We start from the raw sequence: 22,590 nt of genomic DNA, 5'->3' as shown, positions 1-22,590 counted from the left end.
TCCCCTCCATGGAATACTCAGTTTCTAAAGACATTGTTTATCAAACCAATTGCATTTATTCAACAAGGATTTACCTCCCATTTGCTATTATTTGAAGGTATATAACAATGGGGGCTCATATTTATTGATCCACTCACTAGACTAAAAGCATTATATATACTCTTTCAATCTTCACACCACCCTATGAGATGGGTACTTTCATTATCTTCATTTTACAAAGGAGGGAACAGAGGCAGAGAGGGGTTAGGTAATTTGCCCAAGGTTGCACAGCTAGTATTTAGTAGAGCTGGAATTTGGACTCAGGCAGCCTGTCTCCAAAGCGAGCACTCCCCTGAAGACTGGTTAGAATCCTGCCTTCCATACCAATGTGCAAAGGTACTCTGGACAAGTGATTTTGCCTCACTGTGCCTCAGTTTCCGCATCTATAAAATGGGAATAATAAAAGTGCCTATATTGTAGGGTTGTTGTAGAGATTAAATGAGAAAATGTACTTGGAATGCCAGGCACAGTGCCTGCCACAAGCACTCAAGGAATGAGCTGGAATTCAACACCGCTGCTCTGGGTAGGCTTGAGATGGGAAGAGTGAACAGAGATGATTCTGTCCTCTAGGGTCCCTGACCCCATGGAGTTCACAATCTTCATATAATGTGCCCGACACAAAAGTGAATGGCTTAAAGTACATCCTGCAGAAAAACCACCTGACCAGCCCTTCTCATGTGTGCTTCAAGGACCATAGGTATAGAATTAGCTGGGGTTGCTGGTAAAAAATACAGATTTCTGTATCCGAATCCTTTGGAAGTGAGCCCAGAAATCTGCCATTATTCAACACTAATGCACCATGGAATTTGTGCTCCACTGAGTCCATTCTGAGCAGGACTTCCTTGCTACTTTGGGACGTATTAAAAATCATTCCAAGACCCCAATCCATTCATTTCTGCAGTGCCCAGGATAGGAGACCACAAACGCAAAGTACATTCAGAGAGTAGTGGGTCTTCCCCAGCAGCCTGGTAAATCATGAAGCTCTAAGTTTCTCGAAAAGAGGGCGGACATCTGGCCAGAGGCGGGAGCCTGGAAGGGGAGCATGTAAGCCCCCCTCCCCCTTGGAGCACTGAGGCCTGGGCCCTGGCGCTGCAGGAAAGATGCATGACTGCTTCAAGGTCACTCTGTGACTCAACGGACCGCATCGATGCTTGAATTCAAGATCGGTGGCAGCCGGGCAAACCCACGCGCCGTGGGCGGGGCTCCCGGGGTCGCCTAGGCAACGGGCGCGCGCCACGCCCAAGCTCGTAGACCGGGATGGGAGGGGAGGAGGGAGGGCACGCTGCAAGATGTCTTCCCCCAGCACCTCCCCGGCTCCGCCCCGCGGAACTGCTAGCCGACATTCCTGAGCGCTGATTGGTCCTTCCGCTTGAGGGGCGGAGCCCGCGGCAGCGCGGTGCGTACTTCCGGCTGCCGGGTTGACATGAAGAAGCAGCGGCGGCTAGGGCGGCGGTAGCGGCGAGAGTCGCGGCTTGCAGCGGGACTAAGTGCGGACAGCGCGACGCGGCCTAGAGCGGCAGACGGCGCAGTGGGCCGAGGAGGAGGCGCAGCAGCCCCCCTGGCCCGCCATGGAGATGGAAAAGGAGTTCGAGCAGATCGACAAGGCTGGGAGCTGGGCGGCCATTTACCAGGTGCGGGAGCGCCCCAGAGCGCGGCAGGCCCTTCGCTTAGGCCTAGCGAACCTTCCCCTCAGACCCCCAGGCCCCACTCTCCCTCTGGGTCCCGCCCTCCGCCTCGGCCCTGCTCCGTGAGGATTCGATCCGACGGCGGCAGAGGCCGGCCGCCTCTCTCTTTGTCCCCCGGGTGGGCCTGCGTCTCTCCCCGGCCTCGCAGTCCCCTTTGATCCCCCACCTACCTCATATCCTCCAGTCCGGGTGACCTCTCAAGCCTGGAAGCCGCCAGTCTCTGCTCTCAGCGCGAAGCCTCGCACCCCGACCCCGCCCCCCTGCCTGTCCACTCTTTGTCCCCTGGGGTGGATAGAACACCCCCACTACTTCCTTTCTAGACTGGACCACCTCAGGCTGTCTTCCTTTGTCTCCCCGGGGGAAAGGGTTACTCCCCCCTCCCTCCTTTACATTTCCTTTCTCTTGGTCTCTGTGCGTCGAGTCCCAAGGATGACAGTCCCTTCCCCCTTCCTGTTCATTCATTTAATGGATCTGAATTGACGTGCCTCTTCCGTGCTAGGCGGTGCTGAGGCGCTGGAGGTAGTGTTTGCTGAACAAGACAGGCAAGATCCTATCCCCCGTGAGCTTAGAGTCGAACAGGGCAGTCCAACACATAAGCAGACAATTTCAGATGGGGACAAGTGCTATGAAGAAAACAACATAACGGGGTAGAGAGTGATTTCAGGGAAGATGGCCTGCCTCAGAGAAGGGGATCAGGGAAGATCTGTCAGAGGAAGAGATACTTGCTCTGTGAGCTAAGCCGTGAGAGTAGCAGGCTAAAGAGCTTTCCAGCCAGGAGGTCTGGAGTACCCTCTCCACTGGGGCCAGAATATTACCCCGTGTCAGGCAGGCAACAGGGGAGGTTAACGTTTTTACTCTCTCTAAAATAGCATCTTTCTCCCGATGAGCATCTTATCCTTTGGTCATGGTTGAGATGATGGTGTCTTCCCCGTCCTCATCTCCTTGTGGGTTACGGTGGTTCATAAATAAAAAGTTCGGAAGGTAGGGTTTCTCACGTATCTCTACATCATCAGATTAAAAAGATGAAGAGGTCTGCTTTCACAAGAGCTAAATCCTCTGAAGAAAATATGTGCTCCCGATTAAATGTCATCGCGGGGGTTGTGAGGATTAACCAAAACCACACTCGGTATTTTAAATAAGCAATGTACAGAATAGAGAGATGTTGTTACTTGTGTAAAGGGAGAAGGCTGTTTTCGGCTTATAGGCTCAAAAGGCAAATTGTGAGATCCATCAGCTGGTAGTATTAAAATCTATTTTGAGCTCCACTTAAAAAGGAAAAAAGCTTTAAGCAGTTCTTTGGTATGCTTGACTAACAAAAGCCTTTTTTTGGCAGGCTTGGTTTCATGTGGATTTGCATCAAGCTTATTTGACAGGATTCTTTTTACTTGCGCTGTAATGTATATTAGCTTCTGATAGACTAATACATATAACCACTCTAATCTGTATAAGTACGATCGATCAATATATAAAATTTGTATTCCGTGTCTAGTCTCTCTGAGTTAACTGAATGAATCCCACTAGTGACTTTGAGAATGTGTAGACAAATTTTCTGCATCAGATTGAATACAGTAGAGTCTAAAGTGGTTTTAAATGAAAAAATTCTTGGTCTGAAGTGTTGGAGTTGATAATGATATACCCCATCACAATTAGGGGTGGCCTCCAGGAGGTACTGGGGAGAATCTTTTATACTGAAGCTGACTCAGTTGGCAACAGCAAATTCATATTATAAAAAGTCCTTGTTTGAATTTGATTACTTACAGTCTTAGGGAGGAGTGGGAGACCTGTCACCCAAGCACTGTTAAAACTATGTGAAGCAAGTCACTAGCATGGAGCCTGGTCTTCAGTTAATTTCCCTCATTGTTCTTATGTTTGTCTACCACCTGGGAACCCCAGGAGTTAGTCGAGATTGCTGTATGTTGAGAGCTCTCTAGATCCTTCCTTAATCGATTGCCACATTTCTAGAGGTGGTTTCTTTTATCTTAGAGAATTATCCACTGTGGGCTTTCTCACCTCTGCAGTACAGATATTTTTCTTTTACAAAATCTCAATCAGACGCTCTTTTCCTTCTTGATGTTAAAAGTGGCAAACTCTGGCATTTTAAAAAAAATGTAGAGTTCAAATGACCTTGAGTCTAAAGTGGCAAATTTTCCAAAGTGTGTGTCAATTTACGAAAACCATTATTTTTCAGGAATTCAAAGAAATGTGTTTATGGTGGGTAGAAAATGGAAGTTAAAAAAATTAATATTTTGTAGCCCGTCACAGTGAAGGCAGCCTTATACAGAGTCATTTTGAGCTTGCTTAGTCTATTGTGATTTTTTAAATAATATGTAATTTTTGCTTAACATTTTGTAAACAAAGCAGTGCAGTTATTTCTCACTATACTAACTTCTAACTAGAACAAAAAGATGTAAAAACTTGGAAACAATTGGGAAAAGAACAAAGGATGAAGTAGGCTTTTGAATGCCGAGGAATGAGGCGGCTTAGAAAACAAATGTTTCAGGCGAAGATTCTCTGCTAGCTCAGTTTGATAAAGTGAGCATAACTGATTTTATATAGTTGTTAATGCTAATAGATAGCATAGATACTAATAAGCATTTAGGTCTATAAAAAGTCAGCCTTGATAGCATGTGTAGATGGCTTTAAAAAATTGTTTTCTATCATTTAAATGATTGTATGTCTGGTTTGAAAAGTGGAAGTAATACTTAGCAAGCCTGGAGTGCCCAAAAGAGAAGAGAGAACACAGATAGGGCAAACGGATTGGTTTTTGGAGCTAGAATGAGAGAAGAGGGGGCTTGAATGAATGAAAATAGGAAAAAACTACCCTCCATTTGTAGTTTAAGGTTTGGGTCAGGTGTTTCGCCATTTCTCTCATCTCTAATTCTTTGATTCTCTGACACTGGTCACTACTTTTCAGTATGAATGATTTGATTGTTTCAGATAAAGGAGATTGCAACAATAGCTTGTGACTTGAAGGCAAGATTTATTCTATGTTAGAGGCAGGCTTTGTAATACGGGCCACTCTTCCAATTGACATTTGTTTTTATAGCTGCTTTCATTATGAAATATGATCTAATGCCTGACTAGGTTAAAACCATGTTATAACAATAATTCACTAAAATTCCTTACTGCTGTATACAGCTTATTTTGTTACAGTCCAAGATGAATATTAAAATTTCCCAGTAATTTTTATATAAATACCATTCTCTTCAGAGAAAAACTGTGTTTTGTGCAGAGGAGAAAGATCTATACACTATGACTCACTTCACTTAAAAAAAAGAAAGACAAACGGAAGTGACATGGAGAGGATGGGAAGCTCTAGTCATCTTGAGTGACCCATTAGATCTAAATGTTCTTGTGTAGCCCTGGTTTGAGTGAACTAAATTTAGGTGTCTGATCACCACTTTGGAAATGGTGCAAAGACGTTTGTAATTGTCTGGACTCAGATTAACTGGGGGCACAAGTAGAAATAGTGGAGGGAAGAACTTTTTGCTCTCATTATTTGTTTGACATCACTGGCATATTTATAGGAATACTTTGGTTCTTTTGGAAGTACATCATAAACTATATCAGATGGTTCTGAAGAGTCAGCTGGGGGATAATGGTAATGCAAATGATTTTCGCTTGCCAGTTATCTACCATTGGGCTCCAAGGCCCCTCCAGTGCATTTTGCATTTTTTTTTGGCTGCGCTGCGCTGCATGCGGGATCTTAGTTCCCCGACCAGGGATCGAACCCATGCCCCCCTGCATTGGAAGTGTGGAGTCTTAACCGCTGGACTGCCAGGGAAGTCCCTGCATTTTGCATTTTAGCATGAATAGCTTCCCCAAACCTATTTAAAAAGATGCCTGGTATTGAGTAGTGTAATTGAATGTATACTGAATTTCATGATAGAAATAAATTTTAAAATTTCCTGTAGGGGTTTTGTCAGACTCTTAACTGCTGAAATAACTGTGCCTTTTCTTTTTTCCCTTTTCTCTTTTTTTTGAGTTGTCTATTTTCTGATCTTTTAGATGGCAGAATCCTTTTGGCAGTTTTTGTCTTATGCTGTGCTTTTAATTGCAGGTACTTTTTCATAAGCCAGCCTGAGCTCATGTGTATTTTGCACAAGCTGGCATCCCTCCCTACAGTGTTTATGTTAATTTGTTCATGGTAACCAACTAATACTGACTACAAATAGTCTGGACATGTTTCTTTGTACTGCCCATGTTTAGGAAAAGGGGAAGTCCAGCAGGGTCATTGTGTCCAAGACAATGTAGTTTGGTACCAGTCATTTGGTGCATGTTTTGAATATCCAGAAGTGCTGGGGACTTTGGAATGGTTCTTGATTCCCTCTACCACATCTCATTGATTGGTCACTATGATGTCCTTCCTACCATCCCAGTGGTCTAGGTTCTCAAATTTTGCTTATAATACTGCTGTCGTTTCTGGTTTCACATTACAGAAATTAGTGAAACCAGAAGCATATTAATAAGGTCCCTCAGCAATCTCTCCACATCTCCCCCCCGCCCCACTGTGTATATTCTTCACATTATCACTAGAGTAATTGTGTTAAAAACAGACCTGAGTCTGTCACTCCTCTGTTTACTTCTATGCTTTCATTTATCTGTAAGGTCCAAGCTCCTTGGCATGGCAGCCAGGTTCCAGCCATCCCCTCCTGTGTACCTTTTATTCTAGCCACACTAGAAGGTGCAGTGTTCTCCACACTCATCCTTCTCTTTCATTCCTCTGTACTTTGGCTCAACACTTTGTTTAGGCTGCCTTTCCCACTCATTCTGGCTTGCGCCTCCCAGCTCAAATGTGTGGCCCCTTGCACTAGATTTTGGCTCTGTCACTTGTGTGCTTACATACACCTTCATACCTATCTCTTTTTTCAAATTTTTTTTTTTTTAATTACACTATACTAGGTGTGCTTTATTTATTTATTTATGGCTGTTGTGGATCTTTGTTTCTGTGCAAGGGCTTTCTCTAGTTGCGGCAAGCAGGGGCCACTCTTCATCACGGTGCGCGGGCCTCTCACTATCGCGGCCTCTCTTGTTGCGGAGCACAGGCTCCAGATGCGCAGGCTCAGTAATTGTGGCTCACGGGCCCATTTGCTCCGTGGCATGTGGGATCTTCCCAGACCAGGGCTCGAACCCGTGTCTCCTGCATTGGCAGGCAGATTCCCAACCACTGCGCCACCAGGGAAGCCCCATACCTATCTCTTTCAAAGCCCTGCTCTCATGGGAGCTGTTCGTTTGTATCCGGGTCCATCTACTCTAGGGTCCAAACTGTGGAAGTCAGCTCTTCCATCTTTCTCATTCATCTTGGTGTCCTCTGCACCGGGCACAAAGTGCCTAAGAAATGTTGGGGTTAAATCGATTGTCAGCACTTTGCCCCAGGCCCTGACAATAGAAAGACAAGTCACAGTTCCCAACTCCCATTCTGGGGGAGGAGGAATGGTAGACACAAAAAGATTAGCCTGCGTCAGTACTAATAGCAGAGGCCACTCTCAGAGAAAACCAGTACAATTTGAGCCATGGCTTGATGAAGCAGTTTGGTATTGCCTGCTGTGGTGGCTTGGAAGAAAAGCTTGGATGCTTACCCAGTAGGAAACCCAGTTTGTTTCACAGGAACTTCAAATTTAACAACAAATTTGTACTTGGCCTGAGGCGAACTTAATAGGAAACTTGGAGGTGATATATCTGTCTCTCTAAGAATTATTGAATTACTCTGTTCTCATCACTCTTGACTTGTTCTCACATGCCGTCTAGAAGGACTTTGCATGTAGCTGGTTTGTAAAATATTTTTTGACTGTGGGATTAAAAATATGGTTCTCCGTAAAGTAACAACCCTTATAAAACCTGTGATTTCTTTTCAAAGTATAAATGCTAAAGGCAAACGTTTTTGGCCTTTGATCAGATCACCCTTCTGGGCAAGAGAGTAGCTTTACCTTTTGCTTTTTCTCTAGTTAGCTCTAACACTAACTAGGCTGAATGGGTCCCTTCCTTTCTTTGGGCTTCAGTCCCTTCCTGTGTAAAAATGATCCTTGACTAACTGATCACTAAGTTCTCGTCAAGTAATGAAAGTCTTTAATATGCTCACACAGAGAGTTTGATGTTCCTGAAGTAATCCTTGTAACCACTGCTGTGGTTACTCAATTTTGTAAGGTGCGTGGGTGTCGGTGGGTACAGTTAGGCTCAAAAATGTGTAAGAGTTTTGTGAGTATAGTTAAAGATTCAAAAGAATTGAATCTTTTTTTTCCCGAGAGGTACTGAACATTTTTAATAAGTAGGGTTCGTTTGGTTTAGTAATGTGGGAAAATGAGTGGCACTGACATATGAGTTATGCTTGCAGTTTTTCTCTGAGTAGAAATTGGGTGGTTTTTCCTGTAAAGATAGAGGAACTGATTCTCGAGAATTTACGAAAGATTCAACCCCAGCTAGGTACACTAAGAGTAGCTGCCCTTTATGTCGTAATTTTAGAAAGAAACCAACATCTGGTCTAAACTTCATTTGAAGAGCGTGATAGTATACACAGCTGCCGTGTTTGAGAAGAAAGTACCTAAGGCTCCAGCATTTTAGAAATAATGCTTCACTTTGTAGAAGTGGGCTTCATAGTTTCCTAGCTGCTGCCCTCTCCTTCCTCAAGGCAGCTTGACGTATCACAAGTGTCTTACTGACAGTTTTGTAAATTTTGAAATGTCTGAAAGCTAGGAACAAGACCATTTCCCATGGAAGATTTTTTTTCCCCCGAAATAAATAGCCAAAGAAAAGTCAAGGCCCCCCCAAATCAGTTGGTCTTCGGAATGTGGTACAAGTCACACTGCAGACAAAAATAACTACTGATAAATGATTTTCAGTTTTTTGTTGTTGTTGTTTTTTAATTTGTGACCTGATTCAGTTTGCAGTTTTGAATGCTTACGATTCTACCAACGCTGTTTGTAAAGTTTTACGGATACCCCGTGGTAATTAGAATTGGTGCTTAAGAAGTTCTACAATATGGAATCACAAAATAAACATGGCTTCTTAGCAAAGGGACACTTAAGGTCCATATTTTTCTCTGGAAAATATACATATTCCCTACTACTCTTAATCTAGTAGTGTGCCAGGAAATTCTGAGTCCTTATTGAGGCTTAACCGCTTGTTGAAGCAAACCTTTGGGCTCGAGTGGACTTGTGTCCTGGGCTTCTTTCTTTTTTACTTGCAGAGCTTTCTTCCCAAAGACTGATTGAGGCACGTTTTCTTTTACAGATGAAGAAGGAAAAGCCTCGGCTGTGTTTGTGGCTTTTGCGGGCAAGCGACACCACTTGCAAAGATAAGATGAGCATAGCAAAACTAGGTTTCCAAAACTGTGTTTTTAAAATTTATTAGTTAGTGATTAGAGAAGGAAAACTCTCCCTTATCTCTCTCTGTTATGAAACATTTTTCCCCCAACTTTTTTTTTTTCTTATCTAATGGCTTTGTTACTGGTGCATCTCTTCCTTTTAAAGAATCTCATTTAAAAAATGCCATGCTAAGTTCCAGGGAACAGCTTAGCTAGTTTTTATTCTGATGAGTACTGATTACTCAGAGAAATATACACTATTGTGAATTGCTTACAGGAAGGTGAACATCAAGTAATTACTCCAAGTGGTTGGAATTCTCCGAAGAACAGGGGGTTACTTAAAAATGTCTGCGCATGAAATCACTTCTGAATATAACTTCACTCAAGAGAACAAATAGGCAAGCTGCATTTAGCATAATACGGTAAATTAGCTTTAAATTCCCTCGGTGCTTAAACATTTGTCACTGTTATATTTATCTCTTTTAGATTTTGTATTGCTTCACTATTCAAATAGTCAGGGCTGAGTTTGCTTCTACAAGGATAAAGGCAAAGTATGCCCAACTGGGTCATAAATATTTGTGTGCCTCCCTTTTGCACAGAGAAAAGAGGCCTCTAAGGAGATATTCAGGGGTCTTTCAGAGGGAGGATACTTTGTTTTGTGGTTTTTGTTGTTCTTGTTGTTTTGCTTTATTTTTACCCTGATTCAAACCGTTATTTTGACAGCATCTTAGAGTTAAGAGCATTGCCATTATTGTTCTCCACCACCTGGATACCACCTCCCTGTTGCCAGGGTCTTTTGGATCATCCTCGGAGGTGGGGTGAAGGGGTGAAGCAGAGTGGTGCAATATCAGGAAGTTGCATTAAGCTACATCAGGTTGACAGGCACAAAGCCACATTTCTGGAGCAATCCCCAGTATACCGGGTGATATGGCCATGATTGAGGGTTAGCTGGTCCACATCTCCCATGAACCATCCTTGAGAATCCACATCCCCATGATGTGCTGCGTTTTAATGGGTCCTTTATGTACCTATCATGGTACCATTTCTAAGTGTATTTAAATATTCCTTCATGTCCCACTAACAGTTTTGCTTAATATATCCTAGGAATATTAGTGTCATTGGCAGTATTTTATTTCATCTGTTCTTGTCATAGTACCCAGGTCTGCTACTGTCCCTTGTTTTTCTACTTACTGATAAGAATGCTTTTGAGAGTTTTAGTATTGAAGAGTGCACAGTAGCAGTTGGTAGGTTTTATACTCATCGTTTCTTAACCACTCGTTTCCATCCTTTTTGAGCTTGAACTTTCCCCAGAAAATTTATCAAAAATGTAGTCATCACGCAGAGAGAATCATGGTAAAAGTAGTTGAAGTTTAACAAACTGGTACCTTTTTTTTTTGCATGAACCCACATTTGTCAACTAAGCTTCCTTTTGCAACACATTCCACTACTTTATGACAAAAACTTTTGTGTTTCCCAACAGCCTTTGTTCATTGGAAGATGTTGCTTTTGGAAGTAGGAAATAAACGGCTTGAGGAGATGGAGGCAAGCTTTGGTCTGAAGTAGGAGTCTGGTATGTCCCTAGCTCTCTGTGAGAAGCGCATTTGGAGATGGGTGTGGTCCATCATCTGAAATTTCCTATCTTCAGTTTGAGGAGGTGGTTACCATTCTAACCACTTAAGAACTGCATGGTACATGCTATTTTATTTACAGGGCAAAACTTAACTCTAATGGTTTCCCTTGTACTTGCCTTCAAATTAATAAAATGTCATTCTTTGGTAATGTTTACATGCCAGAAGGAAGAAAGGATACAGCTGAAGTTAAAGGATTAAATTGGCATCACACCTTTAGTTTTGTAAATGCTTTTAATGTTTGATTTTTGTAGGTTGATCATAAGGAAGTGATAAGTATGTTAGGTTATTTGTGGTTTGAGCTAATTTTAGTCTCTTGTTCACAGCTTGCTTTATATCCTTTGACATTTGCTTTCTAGAAAGACAAATTTTGAATGTAGGACTCAGTTTATATTCTACACTTGGCTACATTTCAAAAAAATATTTTCTCAGTACTTTGGTAGTTGGACACTTTGAAACATAGTAACATTCTTTTAAAAATCATTGATTCCTTTGCTTAGCCATGTCTCTACTTTTCCAGCAAGTAAATTAGATTCCTTCATAGAGGCTTGGAACTCTTGCTACAAGCCAGTGGCTAAAAGGGTATGGTTGTTACTAGAGGATTTTTAAAAGAGTCTGACTGACCCTGAGATGTACTGAAGCAAGGCTTTGATTGGCTGCGTATAGGAAACCTTCCCCACCCTGTCCCCCTAGTTGATAGAGCCTTTTACTCATAAAGGCTGGGCCTTTGTCTCAAAGCTTTAGTCCCAGCTGCCCTGCTACCCACCCTTAACCAACTCCCCCGAACATACATCCCCCCCAGGGACTTGTGAGGTGATGGAAGAAGAGGACAGGGTTTGGGTTCTGGGTCTGCCTTCGACTATTGTGGGACCTTGAAGGAGTTAACATTCAGGATCTGTAAAATGTGGTGATTAGACCAGATAGCCTTACAGCATGACTGGAATCTAACATCCTACACCTACATGGTCACACGAGGAGCCAGGAGAGTGGGGCAACTTTGCTGGAAAAATGGGGGCTTCACGTCCCACTCATGCTAGATTTGGTAGCCATATATGTTCCATGATCCCCCTTATCTAAAAGTGAGACAGAGCTTTAAATTTTCATATTAACTCAAATCAAAACTTTAAAAATCCATTATGTCCTTAAAAAGAATAAAACACCCTGTGTGGGCATAAATCCATTATTTTATAAAATGACTGAATGCCACAGTGATGAATGCAGTTTCCTTTGAAATTCTTCTCATGTCTAAAGAGGATTATTGGGTTTTGTAATTGGACTAAAATCTTCCATTCAAGGGAGAAAGGCACAGTCTGATCCATGTTCTACCCTCATTCATAATAAAACCCAGTAACAGCTAACATTTATTGAATTCTGTTACGTGCCCCAGGCACTGCGCAAAGTGCTTTACATGCAGTACCGTTTGTTACACACCATAAATTGGTCTTTAATAGCAGGAAATGTTTTGGGAGGACAATTAGGTGTCAGAGCCTTGATGTTCTTCTTTGCCTGAGGTCTCCCATGTCCTGGATCCAGCTTTACAATGGCACTGTGGCCATGCTCACACTGATACACAACTGCAGGGACAAGGAATTGTGCTTTGCCTCCTGGTTGATTAGCACATAGGAAGAGAGAGTTTGTAGATTTTTGACCCTTGCCCATATTTCTGACCTCTCACCTAGATGTCACAAGTTGGCCACACAGTTCTTTTAAAAAAAGAGGAGTTTAAGCTTTTGTCATTATTGATAAATCAGGAGAAATCACATACAAATCTGGATTTCTGGCTTCACTTGAAAAATCTGAAGATCACACGGCCTGACCCCACCGTGGCAGTGGTCTGCTGATCTGAGGGGCACGTGTGTATTCTTCTCCCCAGCGGGTCCCCCTGTCCTCGCTTATATGAACTACCCAGCCATTGGACGCACTTGAGTTTGTAGCCTCTACTCCAGACTGGGTTTTTTTTCTTGGAGTTGTTTATTAGCATTAGAATTAAGGTGATTTTAAAAAGACTTTTAGGCTTGTAAGTAGTTGGTGTACTATCATTAGATAAAATCAAAGCAAGGGAAGACTAGCTGGAGATATGGTGGCTAGTGTGAAAATGCCTGAGGGAGTGCCCTTGACATTAAAATCCGGGATAAAATCATTAGCCAGGTGCTTCTTTCCTTCCTGTCCCTCCCCCTTCCCTTGTCATCCTTATCCCCTTTCTGCTATTTTGAGGAAGTTGGAAGCTGCCACCATTTTTTTCCACCTCGAGCAACTGAGTGTGACTGTATTTTTGTCCCATGTTCAATTATTTCCATGAACTATTTTTGATGACCAACTTGGAAATTAAATTGGATGGTCAATATGGGACTTGACAAGAATGACTTGCTCACATAAGTTTGCACTGAAAAATCTAAGAAGTAGTGTTTTTAATGACTTGCTTTGTGACCTGGTTAGGAATGATACCATTTGTCATGTGTCTCAATTCATGATTAGATGGTTTCTCTACCTTATCCTCTCTATCAAGGAATGAAATAAATGGTAGCCATGATTGGGGGGAAAAATATATATATGTATATATGTTACAAAGAATATGTGTGAAAGGTCTCTATCCCTGTTTAGTGACAGAAGTATGTGTTATATTGTAGGAGATGCTATTCCTTTGATCCCTCTTGAACATCTCTTCTTCCATAGGGGTATATTACATATGACAAATTAGAACAAGCAATAGATAGGGAAGATTCTTTACCATTATAAAACAATCAGGATCCTTGTTCTAAGTTTTGTACCTTTTCCTCTCCTAAAGCTGAATCCCAGGAGGACAAAACCAACTCGGTGTTTTAGCACTCCTGAATCGTGTGACATGATGGCATTGGCCATTTAATACTTTTTTGTATATATGAAATTAAAATCAATAACTGGAGATCAATTACTCCATGAAGCTTTTCATCTCCCCTTTATTTCCTCTTCTGTTCTGCAATGGTAAGCTCCTTTCAGGCAGAGTCCATTCACTCTTTCAAGTACATGAGCTAGGGGCCAGGCTCTGCTCGGCAGTGAGGGTAAGTGGTGAGCAAGAAAGACACAGTTGGTCCTTGCTGTTAAGAAGCTTAACAGGGCTTCCTTGGTGGCGCAGTGGTTGAGAATCTGTCTGCTAATGCAGGGGACACGGGTTCGAGCCCTGGTCTGGGAAGATCCCACATGCCACGGAGCAACTAGGCCCGTGAGCCACAACTACTGAGCCTGCGCGTCTGGAGCCTGTGCTCTGCAACAAGAGAGGCCGCGATAGTGAGAGGCCCGCGCACCGTGATGAAGAGTGGCCCCCTCTTGCCGCAACTAGAGGAAGCCCTCGCACAGAAATGAAGACCCAACACAGCCAAAAATAAAAAATATAAAAATAAATAAATAAATAAAAAAGATTACTATTAAAAAAAAAAAAGGAAGCTTAACAGTGCAGCCAGCAAAGGGGCTGGGTAGAGACAGTCCCAGTTCAGAGTGATGAGAGCTCTCATAGGCGTAGGCCTGGGTACTTGGGGACACTAAGGAAGAGGCATTTGGGAGAAGGAAAAGCAAGCGGAAGAGCTGTCAGGTAAAGATAGTCTATAAAAGTAATATCTAAGTGGAGATTCCAAGGGCAGGCAGGAGTGGGCCCCTTATGTTCTCCAGTCCCCTAATCTGGGTTCAGGCCTCCTTGCCCTTCTCTGTTCATGTTAAGTGTTAAATTACCTAAGCTTGAAAGCATGGGAGCATATTTAACTTTCTTCCTCTTTGTTCTTAACCCTCCGCCTCCCATCCACCCCTTGCCCCTCCACGATTCATATGCATTGTCTCTCTTTCTCTTAATATACATTTTTTTCCTCTCTCCCTTGCCATTACTTCTCACCTTGAGTGTGATAATGGCCTCAGAATCCTTCTAATAAGGTGACTTAGTGAGGGCTACAACATGTCATTGACCTCATGTTGCCGCCGTGTAGTGAAGTCATCTGTGTAGGTGTCTTCTCTGGCAGACATGTTTGTGTTATCGTCTGTGCGTTAACAGTGTTAACGGACAGTGCGTTACACTTAGTAGGCAGGTAGTACAGTATTGATTGCAATGAAGTGATAGCTTTTATATAAATAGTTTTATTTTTCTTATCCAGGTATTTATGCAGATACTCTTCAGTCCGTACAAAAAGCAGAATTATCTTTTATGACACAAAATGTTTTTTAAAAAGAATCTTTAAGTATAAGCCTGACTCAGGAAGTACAAATTGAAAATATGTGGCTATCCCCCTGATTTGCAGATGACACTATAAGAAGAAAGGTCTCATTTATTCATTGTGAATGTTAAAGGATATTTTTAATGGTGTTGGCTGGCTTATCCCATTATGTGGTCTGTTCATTAGCAGTTCTCTATACATAGACGGCTTTGTTCGAGTGAGTCTTTCAAGTCAAGTACCTTGTAAAATAAGTTTACTGATAATTTATCCTAGTTTTAAATGACTAAGTGATAGGCTTTAATTTTTAGGCATTTTAACATTTTTGGATATGATTACATATTCTGAGACTTTGTGATTTAAACACAAAAATTATCATCTTGAGTAATTCTGAATGAGTTGCTGATTGCTGCCTGTTTTCCGTTCACATACTTACTAAACTCATTCCTTGCTGTGTCGGAGCAGTCAGACTTAGATATCTGCAAACCATTAAGGTTGTGAAACATCTTTTCTTTTTTCCTTTTTCTAATTCTGGCTTTGAAGATCATGTGTGGAAGTAGTACTGGATTCAATTTTTTAAAGAATAATTCTTGATTACTAGTCATTACAGATTTGAAAAGGGAAGAGTTTTTCTTATCAATGGAGGACAAAGTAGAGTAAAAGAAGCTTTGACTATTTTTCCTTCACTGGTGAAGGAGGATGTTTCAATGTGGCTTCTGTTTTTGTTTTTCCTCCTTCCGGTTTTATTTTGGAGTCATTTACATGTCACTGAATGGATGCTATAGAACATCCATAGCAGAAATAGATATATGGAGTAGAAAAACAGTAGTTCACAGGCCTCTCAACAGAGTCACTAAACATAGCTTTTTTTTTTTTTTTTTAATTTATTTTTGGCTGCGTTGGGTCTTCGTTGCTGCGCGCGGGCTTTCTCTAGTTGCAGCGAGCGGGGCTACTCTTCGTTGCGGTGCGCAGGCTTCTCATTGTGGTGGCTTCTCTTTTTGCAGAGCACGTGCTCTAGGCGCGTGGGCTTCAGAAGTCGTGGCACGCAGGCTCAGTAGTTGTGGTGCACAGGCTTAGTTGCTCCACGGCATGTGGGATCTTCCCGGACCAGGGCTCGAACGTGTGTCCCCTGCATTGGCAGGCGGATTCTTAACCACTGCGCCACCAGGGAAGCCTCTAAACATAGCTATTAAATGGACAGAATATTGCAGGGGGGAAGCAACTGTTTTTAAGATGGAAGTGAATAAGAAAGCATTATAAAAATAGATCCTTAATAGAAGTCCAAACTCTGGATAAGACCCTGGTTCACTGATTATGCTTTGTCTTAGGATTGGAGGGGAGGTGTAGATGTGCATGTGTTGGGGGTGGGAGTTTGAATCTTAGAGAGGATTCCAGCAGGCATTCCCAGTCAATAAATTGCCTTTGGGGGAATTGTTTAATTACTTGCCTATATTATGCTGGTCATATTTTAAGTGGGCCCCTCTGCATCCCTCCCTCTCCCCTTAATTTACCTGGCACACATGTTCTCTTTTCCACAGCTGCTGTCGCCCCTGGGCCACGTCAGTGTTCCCTTGGGCAGTCCACCCACCATCCTCACCTCCTCCCCTGGAAATTTCATGTCCCTCTCCTTTTGCCGTCTCCTTCCCATAGGGCACGCCCTGGCCCTTGGGATCTTTTCTGTCTTTGCCATCTCATTAGACTCAGACCTTTCACTCTCCAATCACAGCCTCCTGTGCTTCCACACTCCCTCACTCAGTTACTTCCCTCCTCTGGGTTTACTCGTACAGCCAGATTTCCAGCTGCTCCTTTCCAGCGCCAGTCCTCCCTTGCCTTCTTATGCGGCCGGTCAGTCCCTTGAAATGCTGCCTCTCCAATATCCCCGCGTAGCCCTTCTGCCCATTTTCTTTTTTTTTTTTTTAATTTATTTAATTTATTTTTATTTTTGGCTGCGTTGGGTCTTTGTTGCTGTGTGCGGGCTTTGTCTGGTTGCGGTGAGCACGGGCTACTCTTCGTTGCGGTGCGCAGGCTTCTCATTGCGGTGGCTTCTCTTGTTGCGGAGCACGGGCTCTACGCGCGGAGACTTCAGTAGTTGTGGCACGCGGGCTCAGTAGTTGTGGCTCGCGGGCTCTAGAGCACAGCCTCAGTAGTTGTGGCGCATGGGCTTAGTTGCTCCACGGCATGTGGGATCTTCCCAGACCAGGGCTCGAACCCGTGTCCCCTGCATTGGGAGGTGGATTCTTAACCACTTTGCCACCAGGGAAGCCCCTGCCCATCTTCTTGCCATCAGCATACCAGACCAGCTCTACCTGGACCAGGCCAGCTACCTGCTTTTCTCTTCCTGGGCCCAGGCCCCTAAGTGCTGCTGGAGAAAAATCTCCTGGTTTTGCAGATTGAACCACTAGAAGGAAATCAGGTCAGTAACCTCAGATCTGTCTCCCTCAGCTCCTGGCTGTCAGATCTGAAGTTTGCCTGTCATCCTTTCTGCCTCATTAGTCTCACAAGGAAAAAGGAGCCTTTGTTCCTGTCTAAGGCAGCCTTACATCTGCGCTCTTCACACCTTCCCATCCCACCTGTTCAAGGCGTCTTGCACCAATAGCTTAGTGATTCTTTCTAGGTATGTGTCCTTAGCCCTCCCTCTATGTTACCATCTTTCTTGAACCATTTAAACATTTTCAGGCTTCCTCCGGCTGCGACACCCCCTCTAGTCACTGCTCTCCAGCTGAAATGTTTGAAATAAATAGGTCACTGCGTCCATTGTTCACCTCCCAGTCACTCCTCGACCCAGGGAAGCTAGGCTCCACCCTGCCACGCCACTAAAATAATTCTTCACTGGGTCACCGGTTAGCTTCCTTGTTGCTAAAGGCAGTGGATTCTTTGCATCCTTATCATGACACCATTTAACATGGTCGACCTCTATTTGCTTCTTGAATATTCTCTAACCACAGTTTCCATAACTCTCTCTTTTCCTTTTTCTTTCCTTTTATATATTCTCCTTTTCTAGCTAGTTAGTCCCAGCTCTCACTCTTGGGCTTCTCTGCTCATCTGCTGGGGGTCTCCCTACACTGCCACTTTCATCTGACTCTGTTCTTCTTAGGCTGTTTCAGTTTTTCACCCAGAAGTAGTAACAGCCCTTGAATTCAGAGCGGGCTCATAGACATTCTTGCACTCTGGTATAGCTTCCAAAACACTTTTCGTTCCTGAAATGTAAGGCTCCCTGTCTCCCACAGGGCCTTTGCGTATACTGTTTCCTCTGCCTGGAACATTCTCCCTCACTAGTTCTTGTTCTTCCTTCCAGTTCCATCTTAGGCATCCTCTTTTAGGGTGCTTTCTCAGATTTCCCCAGGTAGGTACCTCTTACAGGTCTTCCCATGGCCCCTGTACTTCCACTTTCATAGCACTTTGTGTGATTATACTGTAAGGATATCCATTGTTCTGTAGTTGCCTGTTTACTTACCTATTGCCAAGTTACCTGTCTTAAAAGGGGCAGGATTGCTTTTGTTTGAGTCATTTCTGTCTCTTTGATCCAATATAGTGCCTGGCATATAAAAGTACCCAATAGGTAGTTCCTGAATGAGTGATGAGCTATGCTATTTGGGTTCATGAATTGGAAACTGGTTGATAGGAGACATCGAGTTTATAATATTGTGCAAACCGTGTGTTACTGACCCACCATCACCTTAGCACACATTTTGTTTTCTCTCTCACCCTTTATATTATGTGTGGAACAACCCCCTCCCCTGTTGAAATTAGAAGCCCTTCTGAGCGGGAACTGTGTGTCATTCTTGGTGTCTCCCGCCAGTGCCTTGAGCGTAGCTGAACTTCATTTCAGTGGGCCTAATCCCAGATAGATAGACACACATGCACATATACAGTAAGTCCCCTACATACGAGTGAGTTCCATTATGAGAGCGCATTCGTAAGTCCAATTTGTTTGTAAGTCCAACAGAGTTAGCCTAGGTACCCAACTAACACAATCGGCTGTATAGTACTGTACTGTAATAGGTTTATAATACTTTCCACACAAATAATACATAAAAAACAAACAAACACAAAAAATAAAACATTTTTAATCTTACAGTACAGTACCTTGAAAAGTACAGTAGTACAATACAACAGCTGGCATATAGGGGCTGGCATTGAGTGATCAGGCAAGAAGAGTCACTGACTGGAGGAGGGAGAGGAGGTGGGAGATGGTAGAGCTGAAGGATCATCAGCAATAGGAGACGGAGGGCAAGCTGCAGTTTCACTCAGGCCTGACGTGATTGGACATGCAAATGCACGTTCGCATCTTTGAAAGTTCGCAACTTGAAGGTTCATTATGTAGGGGACTTACTGTGTACACTCAGTGGAACTAAGTCTCATCTGTAACCCATCCTTGTCTTCCTCGGCTGGTCCTGCTTCAGGGCCGTGCACAGCCCATGCCACTCTGGAGGGGCAATTTCCCTGTGGTTTCTTAGTTCTTGTGTTCCATCAGGCTGGCCAAGTATGAGAGACATCAGCGGTATGAGAGTCTCCCTCATTGAAACTTCATAGGTTTGGTAGCTGGGACTGACCAATGCTGACAGGAAATAGAGGCATTTATTAAAAGCCAGAGTTGTCAACTTGCAGGATGCAGAGCTCTTGTTAGCATATGATTTTATGGTTGGTTTGGTGCTCCTCTATAAAAGTAAAGAACTGGACAAAAATGGGAGGAGCGCGCTTGGGTCTCTAAAGTTAGATCCTTTTTCCTAAGTAATTTGCCTTTAGAGTTTCATTTGTTTGGAATTTCCTGAGATTTTGATCTTGCCAGAAAGTTTCCAGCAAAACAAAATTCTGGGCAGGTGAAGCATGTGCATGTGAAACGAAATCATTGCTTTTGTTTTCAACTCTTTTCTTAACGTATTATCCTTGGTTCAGCCCTGAAGGTTATTCTGTTTTTTGTGGATTTCAACTTTTCTCTCATCTTCTGGTTCTTACAAAATGAGCGGTATTGTTTGAATGGAGAAGAGGAGGAGAGGAATAAAAATAAATGTAAAAGCTTTGTTCTTGCCTAGGCAGGCTTGGCTCTATATTAGTAGCTTGGAGCAGAATGACATGTCTAGTCTGGTGAAGAAGGGATATTTCGGGTTGGTTTGGCTTCTTGTGGATTTGATTTTTTTTTTTTAAAGGTTTGTCTTTTAAACCGGAATTTTTCTGTGAATGTAATCAAATTTAGATAAACGCACTTAGTTTCACAATTTGCAGGGCACATTTCTGTTACCTGTGTTAAACACAAGTCATTGTGGTGAATGACTTGGGTCAGGGTTGTTTCTCAAATGAACTGAGATCTGGCATGATTAAGTGGTCACAGAGCAGACCTGTGACCCAAGAGAATTCTTTTCTTCCTGGTCCAGTGTCCCTTCCTCCAGACGTGCTGCTTTCCCGGAGCCCTAGGAATACCTTTCATCAGAGTAGCCGTGATTAAACGGAATAGAGGTTTCCTGTTGGACTGCAGCGCTCACCTGCCTTCATTCTGTTCATCTCAGAGCAGAGGCTCTGGATCCTCAGTGTTACTTACTGAGATTTTTTTAAACATAAAAGTGCCTTTTAACAAGTTTGAAGGCCAGAGGTAGAACAGTTGAGAACAAAGTAGAAATAGTGTTAAAGACAGAGTTGTTGGCAGGAGTCTTGTGAAACGTGTTGAAGATGGTATGGGAAGCAGTTAGCATTTATATTCCAGTGTGTTGGGTTCAGACCTACTTGTATGGTCCCCTTGTTATGTAGTCTGTGTGTTACCGAGTCCCCACCCACCATCATCCTCTTTGTCTTGCTCTCCCCCATCCTTGCTTCCCCTCCTCACCACCCTCTCCCCCCATGGCCACCACAACCACCACTAGCAATTACCAACATGTTGGATCTCGAGGCTGCTTCCCTATAAGGATGTGGGGCAAGTGGGGTTGGCCATTGACGTCGTTACCAAGCTCTGTGGGCTCTCTCACTGTGTGCCTCATGACGTTTGATTGGCTGCAAACTAGCAATAAACTGCTTCTTCTGCTATCTAATCTGTAGTTGCTGTCTATCTCTGTATTTAAGGGTACATCTATAATCTACCAATGCCAATTGAAGAGGATGGATGATAGAAGCAACCGTATGCTTAAGCAAGTTGGGAGAGGTGCTAATAGACAGCCAGAAAACTACAACAGCCTGTAAAACAGAACAGGCTCAGCTTGTGGCAGAATTTTGTGTTCAGGAGTTTTGTTTTTGTTTGATTTTTAATATCCCTGTTTAGTCCTTTTTAAATCGACAGTCTTCAAGTAAAAAGCTACGGCCAGTCTTGTGTGTCATGGAGTCCCTGGCTTTGAGGCTCAAAGTTTATTACTATCCAGAGTGTCCCCTTAAATCTTCTTTGGGTCAGTTCATGGGAACAATGTTTAGATGGACTTTTCTGGCTGGCAGAGAGTCAACTGGTAACCAAGCATGAAAGTGCAGACAGTCCCTAATACATAAATGTGTCTGCTTCAAAAGGTTGAAAGTTAGTTGTCTGGGACTCTGAACATATTTTCTGTAGAATCAGTGCTATGAATGGTGGTTAAGTTCCAAGCTTACCCTGGTACCTATTTAATCTGCAGTATACCTGAAGTATTCCTATTAATATCATATGTGATTTTCCCATAGAATTATTATATATGATGATGATTACTATATATAATAATATTATACATAATAGTGATTTTATGAATAAAAACCATTCTGGGTTCCATCTGGGGGGTAGTGTGTGTGTGTATGTGTGGGGGGTGGCTATAGGTGTGTATTAATACATCCCCTTCTCATGCAGCCTTGCCACTGGAAGTGGTTTTTCTTCTCACCTCCAAGTAATATGGACTGTCATGGATTTTGGAGGAGAGGCTGGATTCAAGGATGCAGCGGGTAGGTTAGAGCCGTGAGGAATAGGTTAGGCTGGCATTTCTGGGGCTAGAGAACAATGACAGCTCCCAGGACACTTCTTGGGCCTGGCTATCTCTTCATTACCCCCTTTTGTCTTCTTCCGGGGTCCCCAGGCATTGACCTTTTTTTCCTTGGTTACCGTTTTTTTTGCTTGGTTACCGTTTTTTTTTTTTTGCTTGGACCAGGGTTTTTGCCTCTGGTCTACAACTGAATTTTCTGTCAGGGTCTCCTGCTTTTGAAATAAATATATAGTCTTTTTCAGGTTTTCAAAATTAAATGTTGTGGCAGAGTTATCACATGTTAATTTTGCTGTGAGAAATTGTAGAATCCCAGATGACTGATCTTTATGATCTTTATAAATTGCACCTGTATTTCCATTTCATTCTCCTGTGTTATATATCACACTGCAGCAAATAATAGCTTTTATAATTAATACTGCCTCCCTTGATTATATTTCTTATCTAAGATTTGTTTTCAGATAAGACCTTTTCATGACAGTATACAAAACCGTACAGCGCACTTCCTAGTTAAATCCTCTGAAACTGTCCACAGCAGTATTTCAGAGTCCAAAATGACTTCTGCAAGGAGACTGGATAAACCTTTGGGTAGGTGATCTCTGTGGTCTCTTATGGCTTGATTTGTTCTTCACCTGCCACAAAGAAATCTTTTAGGGTAAGGACAGGCTGCATAAGCTGGTTATAGCAAATGGGATCTCGGAGAGCATCTGAATGGCACAGCAGGCCTGGCCCTGGCAGCCTTGTGATAAAAGGGTTTGCCTCCAGGGCCATCATCTCCCATAAATATCACATTCCACTCCCTGAACCCACAGGCACCCAACTTGCACCTCATTTTTGTCCTCAGCC

At 43.1% G+C, this 22,590-nt stretch overlaps 1 protein-coding gene and 1 long non-coding RNA gene across 10 annotated transcripts in view; one reads left to right on the top strand and one right to left on the bottom strand.

Moving 5' to 3' along the window:
* LOC309645430 overlaps nt 1–10,495 on the bottom strand; it is a 30,708-nt gene extending 20,213 nt beyond the window's left edge. The window contains exons 1-2 of the long non-coding RNA XR_014254885.1: nt 6,917–10,495; nt 1,895–6,580 (exon numbers count right to left, since the gene is read on the bottom strand). This is a non-coding gene — a long non-coding RNA (uncharacterized lncRNA). The remainder of the gene's footprint in view (nt 1–1,894; nt 6,581–6,916) is intronic.
* PTPN1 (protein tyrosine phosphatase non-receptor type 1) overlaps nt 1–22,590 on the top strand; it is a 145,298-nt gene that overhangs the window by 74,968 nt on the left and 47,740 nt on the right. For 4 of the 9 annotated variants that reach the window (XM_082430480.1, XM_082430481.1, XM_082430486.1 and 1 more), the window contains exon 1: nt 1,424–1,670. The exons of 1 other annotated variant lie outside the window; for it this stretch is intronic. In XM_082430480.1, the coding sequence (XP_082286606.1) occupies nt 1,608–1,670 (63 nt within the window). In that variant the 5' untranslated portion in view covers nt 1,424–1,607. Of the gene's footprint in view, nt 1–1,423; nt 1,671–10,504; nt 10,595–22,590 lie in introns of those variants that run through there. 4 more of the 9 variants (XR_014254882.1, XM_082430482.1, XM_082430479.1 and 1 more) reach the window with 2 other exon arrangements.

This window comes from Balaenoptera physalus, assembly GCF_965194825.1.
Source record: "Balaenoptera physalus genome assembly, chromosome: 16".
In the NCBI taxonomy this organism is placed as follows: domain Eukaryota; kingdom Metazoa; phylum Chordata; class Mammalia; order Artiodactyla; family Balaenopteridae; genus Balaenoptera; species Balaenoptera physalus.
Note: the sequence above shows the minus strand (reverse complement) of the source record. Positions and strands in the feature narration are given on the sequence as shown.